The sequence below is a fragment of the Heliangelus exortis genome, chromosome 18 (genome assembly GCF_036169615.1).
Source record: "Heliangelus exortis chromosome 18, bHelExo1.hap1, whole genome shotgun sequence".
Lineage (NCBI taxonomy): Eukaryota > Metazoa > Chordata > Aves > Apodiformes > Trochilidae > Heliangelus > Heliangelus exortis.
The window spans coordinates 7,424,738-7,442,187 of NC_092439.1; the positions used below are offsets into that span (position 1 = coordinate 7,424,738).

At 36.8% G+C, this 17,450-nt stretch overlaps 1 protein-coding gene across 3 annotated transcripts in view; it reads left to right on the forward strand.

Moving 5' to 3' along the window:
- The window catches only part of LOC139804471 (synaptotagmin-9), a 61,210-nt gene that overhangs the window by 30,106 nt on the left and 13,654 nt on the right, over positions 1 to 17,450 (forward strand). For all 3 annotated transcript variants that reach the window (XM_071761733.1, XM_071761731.1, XM_071761732.1), the window contains exon 3: positions 536 to 1,082. In XM_071761733.1, coding sequence (XP_071617834.1) covers positions 536 to 1,082 — 547 coding nt within the window. The remainder of the gene's footprint in view (positions 1 to 535; positions 1,083 to 17,450) is intronic.

The following is a 17,450-nucleotide window of genomic DNA, read 5'->3' on the forward strand; positions in this document are numbered from 1 at the left end:
TTGTAAATGAAGTAGTCATAGAGATCAACAAGTAAATGCAGAGATGTCAGGAAGCATCCTTCTTTGGCCAGATTTATTTCAGCACCAGAAATCAGCAAGCTCAGCTGGTGTATTAGGCCAGATCTTGCTGCTGTTTACATAAGACAGTTCTTTTCATAGGCATTAATCCAAAAGAATCAGTTGAAAATGGTAACTGATAAGAACAGCTACAGTTTATCATAACATTATCCTTCCCAGTAAGGCAGATCCTTTGGATTTGGAGAGCCGTGAATTCACGTTTGTTACTTTCTTTAGACAGGTTTGGAGGGTGCATACCTCTATCTTGAGACACCAAAAATGATGTGGCATGAGCAGTCTAATGCTGAAGGAGAGCTCTCACATTGGGTATCGTGGTTTATCACTTTATGAGAGTAAACATCTGACCCTGGTGTACATTATAAAAATGTGGCAAATAAGAACAGGGTCTTTAGTGTGTGTGCACCGATTCCTATCATCCTCAACATATTCTATTTAAATTATTTCATTTCCACTTAAGGCATAATTCAATCAGAAGACAGCTCAACCTCTCCAATCCCGACTTCAACATCCAGCAGGTTCAGAAACAGGAGCAGCTGACGGGGATTGGCCGCATTAAGCCAGAGCTGTATAAACAAAGATCAGTGGACACAGAGGATGGCCGGAGGAGCAACAGCAAAGCCTGTGGAAGACTGAACTTTATCCTCAAATACGATTGTGATTTAGAGCAGCTGATAGTGAAGATACACAAGGCCATCAACCTGCCAGCAAAGGACTTCTCTGGAACTTCAGATCCATATGTGAAGATATATCTGCTTCCTGATAGGAAAACAAAACACCAGACTAAAGTGCACAGAAAGACCCTAAATCCAGTATTTGATGAAGTTTTTTTATTTTCTGTGCCATACAATGACCTGAATGCAAGGAAACTCCATTTCTCTGTGTATGACTTTGACAGATTCTCCAGGCATGACTTGATTGGCCAAGTGGTAGTGGATAATTTTTTAGATTTGGCAGATTTTCCCAGGGAATGTAATATTTGGAAGGACATTGAATATGTCACCAATGTAAGTATTACGATTTTTATTTCTGAGATTTTTCTTGTTTCTGATTTTATTTCCTTAATCAGATTACAACTGAAATTGTCTGTTAAATTTATGAGGGAAAATATTCTCTCTTTCTCAAGCTTTGACTTTAATCCAAGGAAATCAACACTACACTTTCAGTCCTCATTTCTCATCCTTTGCAAATTCTAGAGAATGCCTTATGTTGGAGATAGTAGGTTCCATAATTGCCCTGCTGATGGAGTAGAAAAACTGGAGAATTTTTTTCTCTTATCTTTCTAATTTTGCCTGTCTTTCTGTGTTTTGCATGACTTGCCACATAAAATCCAGCATATACCAATCAGCCAAAACTGTAGATTTGAGATTTCTTGTGTAGTGATCTTCAATCCTTCAAAAGACTATATTCTCATAAAGTGAGATAACACTATATCTGTAATCCAGGCAAACTGAGTTTGAACAAGTCCATTCCATGATAGTGATGAAACACACTGATTTGGTTTAACTCTTTGTTTGGCATCGCTTTGTTACATTGGGAAATAGGAAACTTAAAAGTCTATATTTCTGTTATCAAATTCCACACAGGAATCCAGTTAGTTATTAGGTACAAAACCACAAAAGCTGTTTTTGGAACTTTCCTTTCAAAGCATGAGCCAACTTCCTTGCAATGCTATTAGAAATTAATCTCATGCATCTCATGGAGAACAGACCTTCCATGAGAATGATAGATTACAGAAATCCACATGGATGAAGCTTCTAGTACCAGGAGTCAGTAAGTATTTCATTTGCTGTGCCAAACCATGTCACACTCAAATGAAGTGAGCCAAAGAAACCAAACATTATCAACAGTAATATCAAAATAAGTTTGCTCTCTTCAGGAGAACATTTGAGCATACACTTAGCTGAGTGTAAGAAGCCATAGAAAAGGTAAGGGCAATCTGAGACAAATACTTTCCTGAAGCCAGACCCTGACCTTATATATCTGTGGTAGCATGCTGTATGACAGACCAAATGGATTAGACTAACTTTTGTTTGGAATTTCTTTTTGAAAACTGATATTGTCCATGTTTTAAGGTGATTTCTCAGTGTCCTTAGTCAGGGCTACGTATCTATGAAACGTGCAGTGCACCCATTGCACAAACCTTTTCCACACTAGGGTGGAACTGCAGCAACAGGATTAGCTGCAGTGCTCCCTGCTGGAGGAACAGGTGGGGATGGACACCCAGGGAAGAATGAACCTGCCTTTTCTGTGAAAAGTTACTGCTCTTCTGCTACAGGGGGAAAGCTAGAATCTGACAGAGTAGATGACAATCATTCCAAGTGAAAACCCCTGCCTTCATACAGCATTAGGTGTCCCAAGCTGAACTTTCCAGTTTTACAGTCAACTGAAAGTGAAATGTACACACACACTGGAGTTACTTCCATACATACCAGTCATTTTTCCATGCTTTAACTTAGGCAAAAGACTGGCTCTGCTGTTTTCTTTTTAATCACTTTCCCTTCCAAATTCCAAAAGTGAGGTGGCATATAGTTCATCTTCAGATTTTCTTTAATCTCTGAAATTAAATTCAGGACTGAAACATGAGTCTTTTATTAATTCCTACTAATATTAATTCCTGTGTGAAGAGTAACCCTGTTTATCTAAACAGAACACATGAATTGCCATATAGGCTCATCACTGGATTTTCAGCTAACAGGGACCTTTTCAATGCAAGTGACTCATAGCACATAGGAAACACAATCCAATTATGGCTAATGTGAGTTCTGAGATAAGAGTATTGGATAACTGAAAGTGTGGAGCACTCAGCTCACTGATTAATGTTTCCAAAAATGCAAAGGTTGGAGATAACTCCATGAAGTTATGATAAGGCCTCTAAGCTCTAACCAAGTTTGAGCTTATTTTCTTGTCTGGATAGATTTCTCATGGGATGACAGCAGAAGCTGAATCCTACAGGCAACTCGGTGAAGCTGTCCAGAAAGTTTCACAATAAGATTTACCAGGCCAGCAGGCAGTGTTGGTGAAACTCTGACATAAATTTTAGCAAAGGTTTGAGCACCATTTGGCATTTTATGATTGCAGACTGAAACTGTGTCAACTGTGGCAGGTTTTCAATAATTGTATCTCCTAATGTTTTGCTCTTTCAAATAAAAATAAAACAATTAGAGAACAGACCAGTGCTGGGCAAAGTTTATGAAGGAAATGCACTTGATGTAGATCAACAAGTACAGCACAGGAGAGTTAAATCAAGGTAACATACTAGAAAAAAGGTTGGTCCTACACACAGCTACATGAGAAGTTTGTCAGACTTCTGAAGAGCACATTCATTTTAATTCCTTGTGCATCTTACTACACTGCATAACCAGCATTCCCAAGGGCCTTTATTTTACATACTCCATTTTATTACGTTCTAATCCAATTTGACACAGTAATATAAAAGAATGTATCAAATCCTTTTCTGCCCAGCAAAATGTCCTGCTTCAAGTAAGCACTGAAGATCATGCCTGAAATGTCAGCTTTACTGCAAACAATGCCATTAAATTGAATTGTTTGTGCTTCCTTCTCTTTTCTAATAACACTGGAAAATTTTTTTAATCCAAAACCAATAGTTTTGATTCTTTGGAATATAACATCTGCTGCCATCCCAGAATTTGAAGTTATTTCATAGTACAGATGTGTGTCAGCATAAAAATTTTCTATACTCAAAAGCAATCTGCCTTCAAACACAAATCTCCAATATCAAAATTATTGTTTTTCTAATCTCAGGTCCTCTGAGCATAAAATCTTTCTCCTCTAACACTGACTCTTTTTCCAACCAGAAAAAGAAAGTAGTGGGCCTTTTAATGGAAGAAATATTTAAGTGGGTCAACTGTAGATGAACATGAAATTAACTAGATAAGCTTTCTGCATATCTACCAGGCAGATTACTCTGGTTTCTGGCTCATCGAGAAAAAAAAGTCTTTATGTTTAGGATGGGTTTCAGTAAGTTGATTTGTTTTGTTTAGTATCCTCTAAAACATATTCAGGATATGGGGTGGGGTTTTTTGTTTGGTTTTGTAATAGACTGGTGGTACTTAGACTGATGGAATGTTTTAAAGAGCAACAAGTTGCTAACATTTCCTTGATTGCCATCTTCAAACTCTAATGTGATCAGGCAAAAATACATGGTTTCATTGCAAAGTAATATAAACAACTGTGAAGGACTTCAAGCTGTCAGATAGTCCACTTCAGAGAAAGGAGAACCTTCTCTTGAAGAAGATGCTAAGAATCCGCTCCATAACTTGCTCTGCATCCAGAGAGAAAAATCTTTTCTCAAAAATTACTTCTTAATGATCACCTGGGAGCTATGGAGCACAGAAAAGGATTTCTGTGATCTGGGAATCTTGCTCTCCTTCATACTGGCCCTTTGTATTCTCAAAATGGTTTGGTGTTTTCACTTGCTAAACAGGTGATCTTTGGCAAGAGGAGGGTATTTAAATGTGGCCTCCACCTAAAAGAGGGGAATAATGGGAGTGGGAAAGAACAGAAGAGATTTCCACTCCTAACTGGGCTGGCATTTTTCATAATGACTACTCACTTTAGGAGGAAAATTTGTGGCTTTGATCTTAGTGTATATGTATAGCTTTTGATACTGAAGCTATCTTTTTAGTTGTCAGATGTAGTTATACTTCAGATCTAGGCATGGTACAATGAAAAATGTTATTTTTCCAAATAATATAATTCACAAAAATATAAAAAATATAATATATATTTTATATAAAATATAATATATATATTATATATATATAATATAATTCACAAAAATATAATTCAAAAAAATATAATTCACAATACCTCATTGTCACCTTTCCCTCATCTTACCCTGAGGTTGAATATCCCAGACTAACCTGTTTTTATGATTCTTTCTAGAATGTTCTGTTCTCAAAGGATATTTACAAAAAGATATGCAGTGATTATGCACCTAATATTCTATAAATTACAGATACCATATTGACTGTTACCATTTATCATCATTTTAAAGTTCCTTTGAGGCTCTTTGCTGTATCTGCCTCCTGTGCAGGTGTGAAGCAACTTGAAACTCTGATAAAGGTGAAAGCAGTTGGTCAGATTCAAATCATGCTTTATTCTTTATCAGCAAGCAGAGTACTACAAAGGATTGAAAAGATTACTCTTTTTTTATTATGACTATTTTGAAGTTCGCTTTTGTTTCTAGCTAAAGAAAGAGAAGAGTGTAGCATCCAGCCTCCAAAGTTAAAAAAAACTCTGATTAAAAAATGAGAGTAAAAATATAGAAGAAAAATATTTCCATTAGAATGAGAGAAGATATTACAGAAAGAAAACCCTGGGTAATACATACAGAATTTGAGCAGTAACATATCACAGGCTTTAAAGAATGTGCATGGTTCAATGAAAATCCAAAATATAGTTATGGAGTGTTCAATGCTATAAAGAAGCACAGGCTATATATCAAGTTGTTTACTTTTACATATGCTAGAAGCTGTGAAGCCAAGAAATCAATTACATCCCTTTTTAAGAATCCTTATATATCCTTTTAGGATTTATGTAGTCATCAAGAACAGGACAGTGTGTCAGATAATGTTGAACTCTTTTTGCACAGAAGCAGTAAACAAAATCCCATTTAAAAAAATAATTAATCAAAGTTGCACATTGGTATATGTGCTTCTGTTTTCACAGAGTTAAAAGCAGTATGGTTATAAGTATTTTAAATTCTGCATTCTAGAAGTGCTAATTGTTCACTGCTGTTGTTCTCAAGTTTGCTCAAGAAAGATAGATTTAAGATTCTGTATTTTTAGGCATTTATGTTTTATAACTGAGATGTAGGTGAAATCATAACATCACCAGAAGGACTTTTCAAGTTCCCTCCTTCAGAGATACTGATGCTAACAGTGGTATGTGTGGAAGAAAGACAAAAAGAAACAAAATTGTTTTAATCAGCTGTATATGGAAAACTTAATAAAAATCTAAAATTTTTAAATCTGACCAAACCAAACAGATTTTCTGCAGTTCAAGCCTATTCTGTCCTCAAACTGCAAAAATCTTCCCCGAACATTGCATTACCCAGGACCACTCCTGCTGAGAGTCTGTGAGAATTTAATGTGTGCCAAATATAAAGGCATAGATGGATGTCATAATCCTTAGGGCCTACACCCTCAGAATTTGAGGAAAATATTCTTCCTCTTTGAAAGAAATAGGTAAATACTTTCCCTAGCCCATGGACAGAGAAACTTACTTAGACAAAAAGGATGTAAGACATGACACTACTTAATAGCAGAAATGAGACCAGGTCCATAATCTGCAGATTCCTGGTACCAGCCTTAATCCATTCTATGCAGTGACACTTCTCTCCTTTGAGAGTGTACAGATACTGCAGCTGGCAGAAAGTCAACTAAGTCCACCTACTCCAACTTTAAAAAACATTTAGCTTGTCAAGATATTTTAGTCAATATTTCTAAAAACCCTGTTTTGGCAAGTTGCTGGGTTTATAAAAGTGATGGCATTGAGCAAGATCTCAGAAAGGCATCTAAAATGTTTACAATGGTAACGAAAGATTTTGAATCAACTGTTTGAGAAGGAGTAGAAATAACCCAAATCTCTGGCTTTATGTATAAATTCAAATCCAAAGCATCACTGTTAAGTCCCGTATCTACTTTTTAGGACTGCAGCTGTAAATGGGAAACAATAGTTGTTTTGGGGTTTTTTTGTAATACAGAAAACATATCTGCTATTAACATGTTCCATGTGTTTAAAACAAGTAGGCCTTGGCATCAGGGAGTCAATCTGTTGCTGATGTGGATGTGTACATGTTTAATTGATTTGCAAATGCGAGTCTCTAGAAAAGATTTGCAAACCCATGTGTCCTGCCCATATTAAAGGATGGCAAATGCTGAAGAAGCAACAACAATTATTTCATGGCTATACAAAATAAGGCAGTAAACACAAGAGGCAGGATTCACCTCACTGCAATTTTTGATTCCTTTAAAAAACCCAAAACAGCCACAATCAAACCAAGAAGTACTAAAAAAAAAACAGAAACCATAATTGCCTTCAAGAGGCAGGATGTTGCCTTCAAGATCAGCAGATGTTCATCTTCTAAGTCACAAATGCCACTCTTTGTTTCATGTTTTCAGTCTATTATTACTTAATTAAATGTACGGGGAAAAAACAACTACAGTGTGATGAATCATTTTATAGGTGGAAGATTCTGAAAAGTCAGAGATCTTTAATCCTTCAGATTTCTAAGGATCACCACAGTAAGGATGAAAAAGAAATTACTTAGCCGTCAGCATCAGCACAACAGATGCAGCAGTCGTGGAGAACAGCTGCAGCCAGTGTTTTTCCTGTTTTTTACATTTTTTAATAACCACGTATTTAAATGGGTTCATTTCCAAAAGTGGGCTTTTCCCTTTGTCTATGTATTTTCTTTTTAAACCTAATGATTTTGCTAAGTACTTTGTAGGAGAAGATTTGTCAAAAATGACATATGTCTAAATGATTATAAGACAGCACTCAGTGTGACTAAGCAAAGGGCAGCTACAGTCACATACTATTATATAGGGTAGAGATAAAATATTGACATTTGTTTTCCAAAAACTTAAAAGGCTGCAGATGCCTAATTCTGTCTGGAGCAATTAGGTAACTGTGAAAATATGTTCAATAAAACTTGGGAAGGTTCTAGATTAAAAAAAAGTCAAGTGCTTTGAAGACTGATGGTCTGAGATGCAACAAGGCTGGTCCCAAGTCAGAGGTTCAAGCACTTCAAGCGTGGCTCTGAAATAATGGTGACTGCTCAATGCAAATGATGGCCCAACAGCCTTGTGACTCCATCAACATGGTCAGAAACATGTTGAATCTTGTAATATCATTGAAGCCTCAGCTAACATTTACTAGGGTTTTGGGACTAGTTTAAGAAAATGATAATTCAGGTAATTGTGTGTAAGTGCATGTGCTACTTGAAGTTTACAGAACCTGGAGTGTTACCATCAGGGTTGACAAGTGGGCTTTTTCAGTCTGGAGCACTCACACATCATTAAGACTAAAATAGCTGTATTAGGGTGATCCTGGCTGTAACTATCCTGCACATAATTCAAGATTAGACTCTGCCATAGCCTTTTTTCTACAGGGTTATATAACTTCCATTTTAAACATGTATTTAGCCAGGCAGAGGAAAAAAAATCACTACAAACACACATTTAATTATTAAACAGTTTTGGGAATTCTTACTATGTCTTTTTTGCTAACAGAGGTCACAGGAAGCATTTCAATGCCTTACAGATTTATCGAAATTTCAGAAAAATACTAATCTTTAAATTGATTTCCAATATTTGGAGCCAAACTTGAAAGCATTCTTCCCTCTGAACATCCTGTTCTTATATGAAAAGCCGCAACCCATTTTTAGTCTTTAATACCCACAAGATATCACAGCCATCAGGCACCTTTCTCCATCAAGTATTTCAGGGTTTTACTGCTTTCCTCTGTGTATAGTCTGTTTACCCACTTCTCATGTAAATTTAAGCATTGAGTGGCCTTTTTTGTTGTTGTGTATTATATACTCAGGGATTAACCGTAAGTACGCTTCTAACTCCTACCAGGACATACTGGGTATTTGTGCAGGGGCAGCCTGGCTACTTGGGAAGCATCTCCTGCACCCCTTACCTGACAGGCTGGCATTCTAACACTACTTAAAGTGTGTGCTCGCTGGGGTACAGTCCTGACTTCATCTTTTCTAATACACCCATATCTCAGGTAAAGAGGTAGAAAAGAAAGTGCCACTCTACACAGGCTCTTCTCACCAGAAGATCTGTCTGTCCCCTTTCAAATGCTTGTTAAAGGACATAACCTGTCTCACACTGTAACCATCCAGCATTCCAGGAACTGTAGTTCTTGGAAAGCATGGGGGGTTTTGTGCTTACAGACTAAATTACAGAGCTTGCCAAAATCAAGAAAAGGCTACCCCATTTGCTAAATAATCACACGACTCTTCAGACCTCCCATTGTCTTTGTTGGGAGAAAACATTAGAAGTTACAACTAAGGCTTGAGCTGACTGGAGGAGAATGACATCTTGCAGGAACAATATGTCCTAACTATAAAGCTTCTATAGCTTTTCTCCTGAAAGGCTAGGAGACTTTTAGCAATCAATCATGTAGAAATATAAATCCAATATGAACCTGTTGTGAAAGAAATAAAAGATGAAACAACTGAACTGACATAAATGAGAGTAGAAACTTTAAAAGAATACATTTTGTCCAAGATTTGGTTATATGTTCAAGTGTAATACCAGATATTGTAGAGTCCCTTATTTTTCCAGGGAGGGCTCAGAGATGGCAGTTTTTCTTTCTCAATCCCCAGCCCTTCAGAGCATGAGGGCACTTCTGAGGCTTGTAGAGAACCTGGCTCTGATTACTGCATATGCATACTACATAGCTATGCTTTTCCATTCTTTCACTTTGCAAAAAATAGATTATTTGGCAGCCAAGCTATCTGAGAGAAGAGGGACAGAAAGGCATCATTCTTCCATGGCAATTGAGCTATATTTCTGAGAGCAAAGCTAAAGAAACAATGGTGAGACTAGGAGACCTATAGCCTGACTAAAAGCTTTTTTATCAAGAGTTATTAGTCCCAAGTTTACTACATTTTTTACAGCAGAATTCTTCATTTTAACTCACTATTTTATTTAAATTCTCCTCATGCATATGCTTATCTCTAAATATGAAGAAAAATATATGTGTATGTGTATGTGTATGTGTATGTGTATGCGTATGAAGCACAGTGTTCCCTAAAAACAGTGCAACAGGCCAATGCAACATCACTTCGTGCTTGCCTGGGTGGGATTAAATGTCAAATTTATGAATTCTGCACTCATCTTCACAAACGCTAAAAGATAATTTGCAATGCACACTTGAATTCTAGAATTAGAGATATAATAACATCTTGTGGCCAGTCCCACTGAAGTCACTGGAAGTATTCACATGGGTAAATGAAGCATATAGTCATTTGCAGTGTCTGAGCCTTCCTATGGCTCCTTAAGAGAGATTTAGAGTATTTCACACCATGTGCTTTGGTGAAGTGACAGGCTGGAATGAGGAATTGCATTAGCAACATCTGTGGGATCGTGACATTTGAGATTTGTATAGCTACGTGACTCTGGCACTTTGTTGCTTGATTAAACACCTTGCTCTATTTACTCAAGAAAACAGTAGCCACAAGCTGGAGCTTATCTTAGTGAGTGCTCCATCACTTGCTGCTCCTTTCATCAGACAAACTCAGAATTAAAGCTACATAGACCATGTGAAAGATTTCCAACTAGTGATGGCATCTTGCTTGTGTTGGGCAGGGAAGCAGAAAGCTACTGACAGTTGGAGGCTTTCACAGTTGATATGAACTATTGGGATAAAATTCCCCACTCAGATTCTTGGTCCAAATCTGGCATCTTAAAAACAGCAGTTTATCACAGCATCAGAAAACATAACCTTGCCTGTCAGGCAACCTATTACTAACAGCCACAGCACAAGGAGCTGAAATACACCACTCCTCCTACCTAACATTTCCTCTTCCATTTCCTGCATCAGAATTCTAAAATGAGCAGTAAGTAGGAGATTAGCAATATCATGAAATATCTAGCACATTCTATTAATATAGAAACTACTACGCAAGCACTATGCAAGTTAGCACCAGAGAGCAAAAGAACAATTCCCACACTGCATTTTGTATATTTGCTTTCAGAACTCATAGAGCTCTTTATGTGTTTTCTTTTTAAAGCATGCTGGGTTTTTATAAATATTTTTTTAAGTCAGATGTGGTTTAATCAACCATCTCATCTACAGTAGGATAATTTTTCTGGACAACCCCAACAATAGAATAAATATGTATGCAGTAAGGGGAAACAAAAGTATATACAAAAAATATAAGAAGAAAAGAGCAGACTTAGGTTTCAAGCCCCCTACAAAGTTATTTGTGATCATCAGGAAGAAAGGAATCACTTTAAAATAATGAAAACCTTTGAATGTCTGTGCTCCACTGAGCACAGAATCATACAGTAAATGCTAATCTAACAAACTTCACTCTGCTGGGACAAAATTTTATGGAGGTAGAAATGAGTAGTACTCAGCATGAGATCTTTAGTGTAAAGTCAGGGAAAGAATTCTCACTGAAGCTCAGATTTCATGTATATCCTCTTACTAGACTTCGGAAGTAGTATCTTTTAAACAGTACATGCAATAAACATATGCAATAGTGTAAGCAAATCAGCTGAGATGTACATCAGAAAATTCCTGGAATAATAGAGCAAGCGAATTACCAGCCTTTTATTCCTCTCTGCAAAATAAATACATGACAATGACCTGCTCAGCAAAGGTTTAAATCTCCGCCTCTCCCAGAATTCGGTAGCTATGAGTGAGCTATCAGTTCTGGTCCTGGAGAAAGCAAATAGAATTTTCTCATCCAAAATTACCTGAGTTCTACATGCACATCTTCCCCTTTTGGCTGCCTGCAGCAGTGCTAGTAGAATGAAACCAGAATATTCATTTCTGGAGTGAGAACCCCTAACACATTCGCTTCAGTAGCTCAGCAATCTCTCTCATTTGCCAGCTCCTTTTCCAAATCTTCACTTTACCCAGTATACAGTGTCAGAATTCTTGAGAAAGCCATGAGGAGCACTCCATTCAACACAAAGCTTCTATTATAAAACAACGTGTAAAAAGCTTTCCATGTTATCTATAACCACAACATTTTTGTGCCTGTATATACTTATATTTTAAAAAATCAAAATAAAAACAGTAGATACAGCAGTAGATGCTCACTTTCTTCACTCCCATCCAGCCACTCTCTTGTTCTTCTCAGAAATCATTTATTTCATGAAACTTTTCAGTGCTAAGGCACCACACACAAAAACCATACTGCCTTCCTTTTCAGACAGTCTAGCTCCAAAAGTTATGAGTCAGAACACTAAAAGATAACTGCACTAAATTCTTTCAAAATCACACTTCCTTCCAAAAAACTGAAGTCTAGTATCTAAAATCAATGATCACCCTGAAAGTTACAGACTTCTAAAATTAACTCACCATGTAGGCCAACTCAACTCACAACTTTGCTTTCATTTCAAAATTATTGGACTATTTAAATTACAGGCAACTAAAGCAAGAATTCGAGAAGGTATCTGAGAGACTGCAAGGTAGTTTACTGAGCCACTCACAGACTTTCTAAAAATACAGCTTTTTTTCCTACCCATAAGGTAGTATGTACAAAATAGCACCAGTTATTCTGAACATAAACATAACCGGGTAGAAGTCGGGGCAGCACCCTCAGACTCACCCCACACAAATGCAGATGATGCCATCAGGAAGAGAGCAAAACAAGCAATAGAAAAAATTCTTTTCCTCTCAATCGTTTTTCATATGTAGCACATGTAAAATAAAACAAGTTAGGAGAGAGGTATTCTAAGAGAAGGAAGTTCTGTTGACTCACTTTTACGGATTTAAAACACTAAAGTACTTCTGTATTTAGTGCTTTCTCTATCTCACATCTTACACTTCCCTCTGTGTACTCTTCAAAAGAGACAGTATGTTCATTAAAGTGGTCCTTAAATGGTCTACAGTACACATCTAAATATAATGGGGAGGCACGAGCAGATTTGGTAGGGAACAAGTATTACAGAAAAAGAACTGTTATCACACTCTACACTATCACATTTTCCCCAGCTCTTGCTGTAGACACCTTTTCTCTCAGTCCATTAGCTGAATATGGCTTTCAGTACAGTTGTCTCTTTACCTTGGCTGCTTCACTTAGAAATTTTCTGTGATTTTCTTTTCTAGATGATCCTTTTAAACAAATTACTAAGAAGTAAATGAAATTTCTATAGAAATTGCTTTACTATTGTTCAAAGTGGGTAATTTTATAGAGAAGTGTTACCAGTAAAATCATGTTGCAAAATTTAGTTGTGCTTTCAGTCCGATGGAAAGACGTGTTTTGTGAGCCATATTAATCTCTTTTCACTGTTTCTCTTATATTGATACTTTAAATCAAGATTAAGAAAATTTCTGTGTACCTCATAGAAAAAACCTAGGAGAAATCAGTTCATAAAAGTGTGCATCTTCCCCCACTTGCTAAATGGGCACCAAACTTAAGGGAGCTGCACAATAGCAAATAATGCTTTTGAAGCCTGCCTTAGGTTTACCTCTTTAACAGAGGTAATAATTCTTTTATTACAAATTCTTTTATTACTTTTTAGTATGATGAGGAGCCAGAAAGGATCAAAGATAGAAAAAGATAAAGGGCACATCAACAATTTCATTGAACTTGGATTTGATATCCACATATCACTAGAATTTTTAAATTGTTAGACAGAGTTTGATTTAATGGCAATTCAGTCTTCACTAACAGTTCTTCTAGTTGTCTCTGAAAGGAGCCCATTACATTTGAGTGGTCAAAATCTAGGAGCAAAGTGCTGCTTTGCTGCCTGTTAACAATGAACTTGAGCTTCTTCAGCTTCTGCATTCCTTGCACTAGAGCCCTGAGAAGAATGATCCCCTCCTGGTCTTCCCGGGGTGCCTACACAACACGTGTACAGCAGGCCACCATATCTTCTCTACTGAAATTTGACTTGGGATGGAATTAGGCAGCAGATGGCAAAATTCAACAAGAGGTACATGATTTTTAAAAAAAATTGTTAAAATTTAAAAAAATTAAAATTAAACACATCTTGGAGAAAAGCTCACATGGCAAGAAAGATGTGTTACTGAAGCATAGATTTTTGACATTAGCTTTCTATTTTTCAAGCCCACTATGTTATTGAGATAGCTCTTTTTATCATGTCAATTTCTTCAAGAACAAAACCGAAGAGCAAACTTATTTAGACTGAAAATAGATTCAGATTTATACAGACACCCTTTCTTTATCACACATTTTGCTAAGCTTGAGTAGCAAGGAAGTCAGTACAGAACACTCCATGTAATTATAAAGAATACATCTACAAAACACTATAGGTGCTTTTTTTTTTTCTCCTGACACTGTGACTCTCTCCATCTTTTTTCAGCACTACCTAAATACTTAGTTTCTCTCATTTTCAGAATGATGTGCTCAGAGTGCATGGTACAAGAGGTGGCTGCTTTGCACAACACAAAATGCCAGCACTGAGAATGACATTCAGTGCTAATGAAAGATGAGGAACTGTTAGTAGGGATGAAAGCCTTAATTCATCAGCAGGTGTGTATTAGTTTTTTAAAAAGAGAATGCTCTGCTACACTTTATCCTTAATTAATCAAATAAATTCTGTACAGATTAAGTTTAAAGTGACATTGTCACTTTAACGCACTATGAAAATAAATACTAACAGGCAAGACATTTTGGACTGAAATATTTTGATTAGTTGAATTATTTTTAAAACTAACTTCTTTCCTTGCAATTTTTCTTGGGTGCATTTGAGATTTTAATTATTAGTGCAATACTAAGATACTTAAACATTACTTTCAACTTATGGCAGAATGGAAGCAAGAGGTAGCTGGCAAAAATTCACGGTAGAAATAATCTTATGTGTTAGAATGGATTTGCTGCTTCATTTTATTCCACCTCACATTCTTCTAGATATCATGAACACTTAACATGTCATTTAGCCTCCTCTTACAAGCCGGAATTTAGCCTTGACACCCTTGAGGGTTTATTTTCTCATCTCTTTCCATCTGTGTGCTGTTCATAAAGAGTTTCCTCTTAAATCAGCAAGGTTGGCCCACCCAGATCAGCTTGTACTGTAAGATACTGTGCACTACAATGCCATTAACTTTGGGGTTTGGTTTATTTCAGTCTTATTATTTCATTAAAAAAAAAAAAAAAAAGAGATCTATTCCAAATTATCCTTTTCAAAATATATTGAGTTTGGCATGACAGATACTGATGGACATTCATTAAAAGCTTTGATCCTCACTTTGGAAAACTACTGCCCATTTTTCCAGTTAGATCTTTTTTTGAATCTTCCCTCTGTGAGGCATCTCTTGTCTGCCTGACCTACTTGTCCTTCCATTTTTACCATCTTCACTGAACATCAAAACCCTTATGTTTCCCAGCTGAAGCTCTGCCTTATGTTTCCTTTTGAATTAGCAGTTGCCTTCCAAACATCTCTTCCTATATAGAACAATTTACGTTTCACTGCTGTTTCCAAGCTTGCAAACATTTCTGAAGCACTAGAGACCCCTCTACAGAGAAAAGGGTTTGAGTCAGGACTGTGCTAGGGTTCTCTCTTTAGCATTGTAAATCAAGAGGTTTCTCTTTCAAACATAGTGTTAGGTATTGAAGCACAGTACCTGTAAACAGTGACAAGGTAGGATACACTTCAAGTAGGATATTCTGGAAGAAAAGGGGGAGTAAATCTGTCCACGGCACCCCACTTGTGAGCTTCATGTCTTACTGGATATGACATTTAAATTTTTAAATATTAGGTCAGGAAGATGCAGTTATCTTCTCTAGGTCTCAAGTGTTGCCTGTCCCCCACACACAAGCACAGGCACCTCCTGCATCGCAGTAGCAATCAAATAATAAAAGGCAGCCTGCAATGCCAGGAAGAGGAGTCGGGGCAGACTTTTTTGTATTGTTAAATGTATAGTGAAGTTTGTATTTTCTAGACAGAAACAAATCATAGGAGAGTTGCACAAAGCAGTAACAATTCAAGAAAACAAAATTGGAATGGTTCAACTTGCAAGGAGAAGCTTTAATTGACTTTCTCTGACCAGAAATGCTATCTAGCAAGCCTTCAGAAACAACTCTGTGTACACACTCTTTCCTCTTAACAACTGATGAACAAGTTAAAGTTACTTACATTAACATTCTAGAAAAGTTTTACTTTCAGAATTCCTTATTTTTGTTTGTGAGATCAATTTCTGATGCAGCCACACACACATAAACAGGACAGTACTACAGCTTTTCTAATTATGTCTTTACTAATTTTTATTAGCTCAGTTCAGAGTATCTCCCCAGTTCATCAATTTAGTTTGGAACAAATTAAGACAGTAACTCTATCTCAATAGCTAAAGATAATTCATTAGATTCACTGATAGGCGCAGAGTCAGCAAAGCACTTTGGTTGTTGGGAACTGAAAATCTGTGTAGTGGATTCAGACAGTATAATCTATAGGATTCAAGAATATGGCTAAAACTAAGTTTGCCTATGATGTTTATCTTTACTGAATGGAGACTTTCATAAAGTAAGGATCTCACTACAGTAATACTTTATCAGTAAAGTTTTAAATGACTCAGTAAGAATAAATATTTGCTGCAAATATATTCAGCTAACTGAGGACAATATGCACCTTACCCACTGGAAAGGCAGTTTCTATTAATCACTGCCATCTTATTTCTAGGATACCAATTATGGCAAAGGAGATGTTGGGTCTTTAGAGAGATAAGTACACTGTCTGCCTACAGGAAAAGGTCTCTGTCCTTCACTTACCAAGGACATTGTGGCAAGCACAAGTTACCTGTATGTTCCCACAGACATTAACTGGATTTGTCTGAAATACACGAAGGGGTAAGGCTTATCCTTTGCCCCCAGCTACCCACAGTATAAGGTTATCTTGACTGGCACAACACCAAGTCGTGTCTGGAAGATCCTCCTTACGTAGATTGTGATCTGCCTTGAAGAAAAATAGTCATGACACAAGGATGATGGAAACAGGAGAGCAAAAAAAAAATCTTTATCAAAAGATCTCCAGGCTCTAAAGCAGAGATGAAGGATATGCTATTTGCTGGTTGCTTTACATTTGATACTGTCAACAAAGAGATTGCCAAGATGCTGGGCAAAACTATGAGTTTTCCCTGAGTTGATGATCATAGTAGCTCTCTACAGCCCAGTCTGCAGGGAGGATTACTACTTCTTTGAGTCCCTGTGATGTACAACACAGAGCTCTGGTATTCATTATTGGTCTGTCAGGCAAGATATCTGTCTGACTGTAATGTTCTCCAGAATACCTTGGACAAAAAATATAAACTTTGTTGTGGTACCATCTTGTCGTTACTAATATAAATCCTAATAGAGAAAAATCAAGCTACATACTTGGATAAGCTTGGATAAAGTTAATGTTGAACTTAGTTGTCAGAGATATTTTATGTAGAATTTGAACATAAACCACCTTCTGTTGACTGGCTAGCCTAAATGCTTCATTTCTCCCTTGAAAGTTTTTTTTCTCAAATTCTTCAGCTGGTGATACTTTTCACTGTATTAGTTATGGAGGAATCTCTCAGGTCCAGCATTTTTAACAGTGTGTGCTAAGTAGCAAATGCTGTGCCATAGACAAGCCCATAGAGAGAGTAGTAAGAATTCAAAGGTGCCCTTTCTTATCCTTCCTTTTTCTGCATCCCAAATGTGCCCTTTGTTC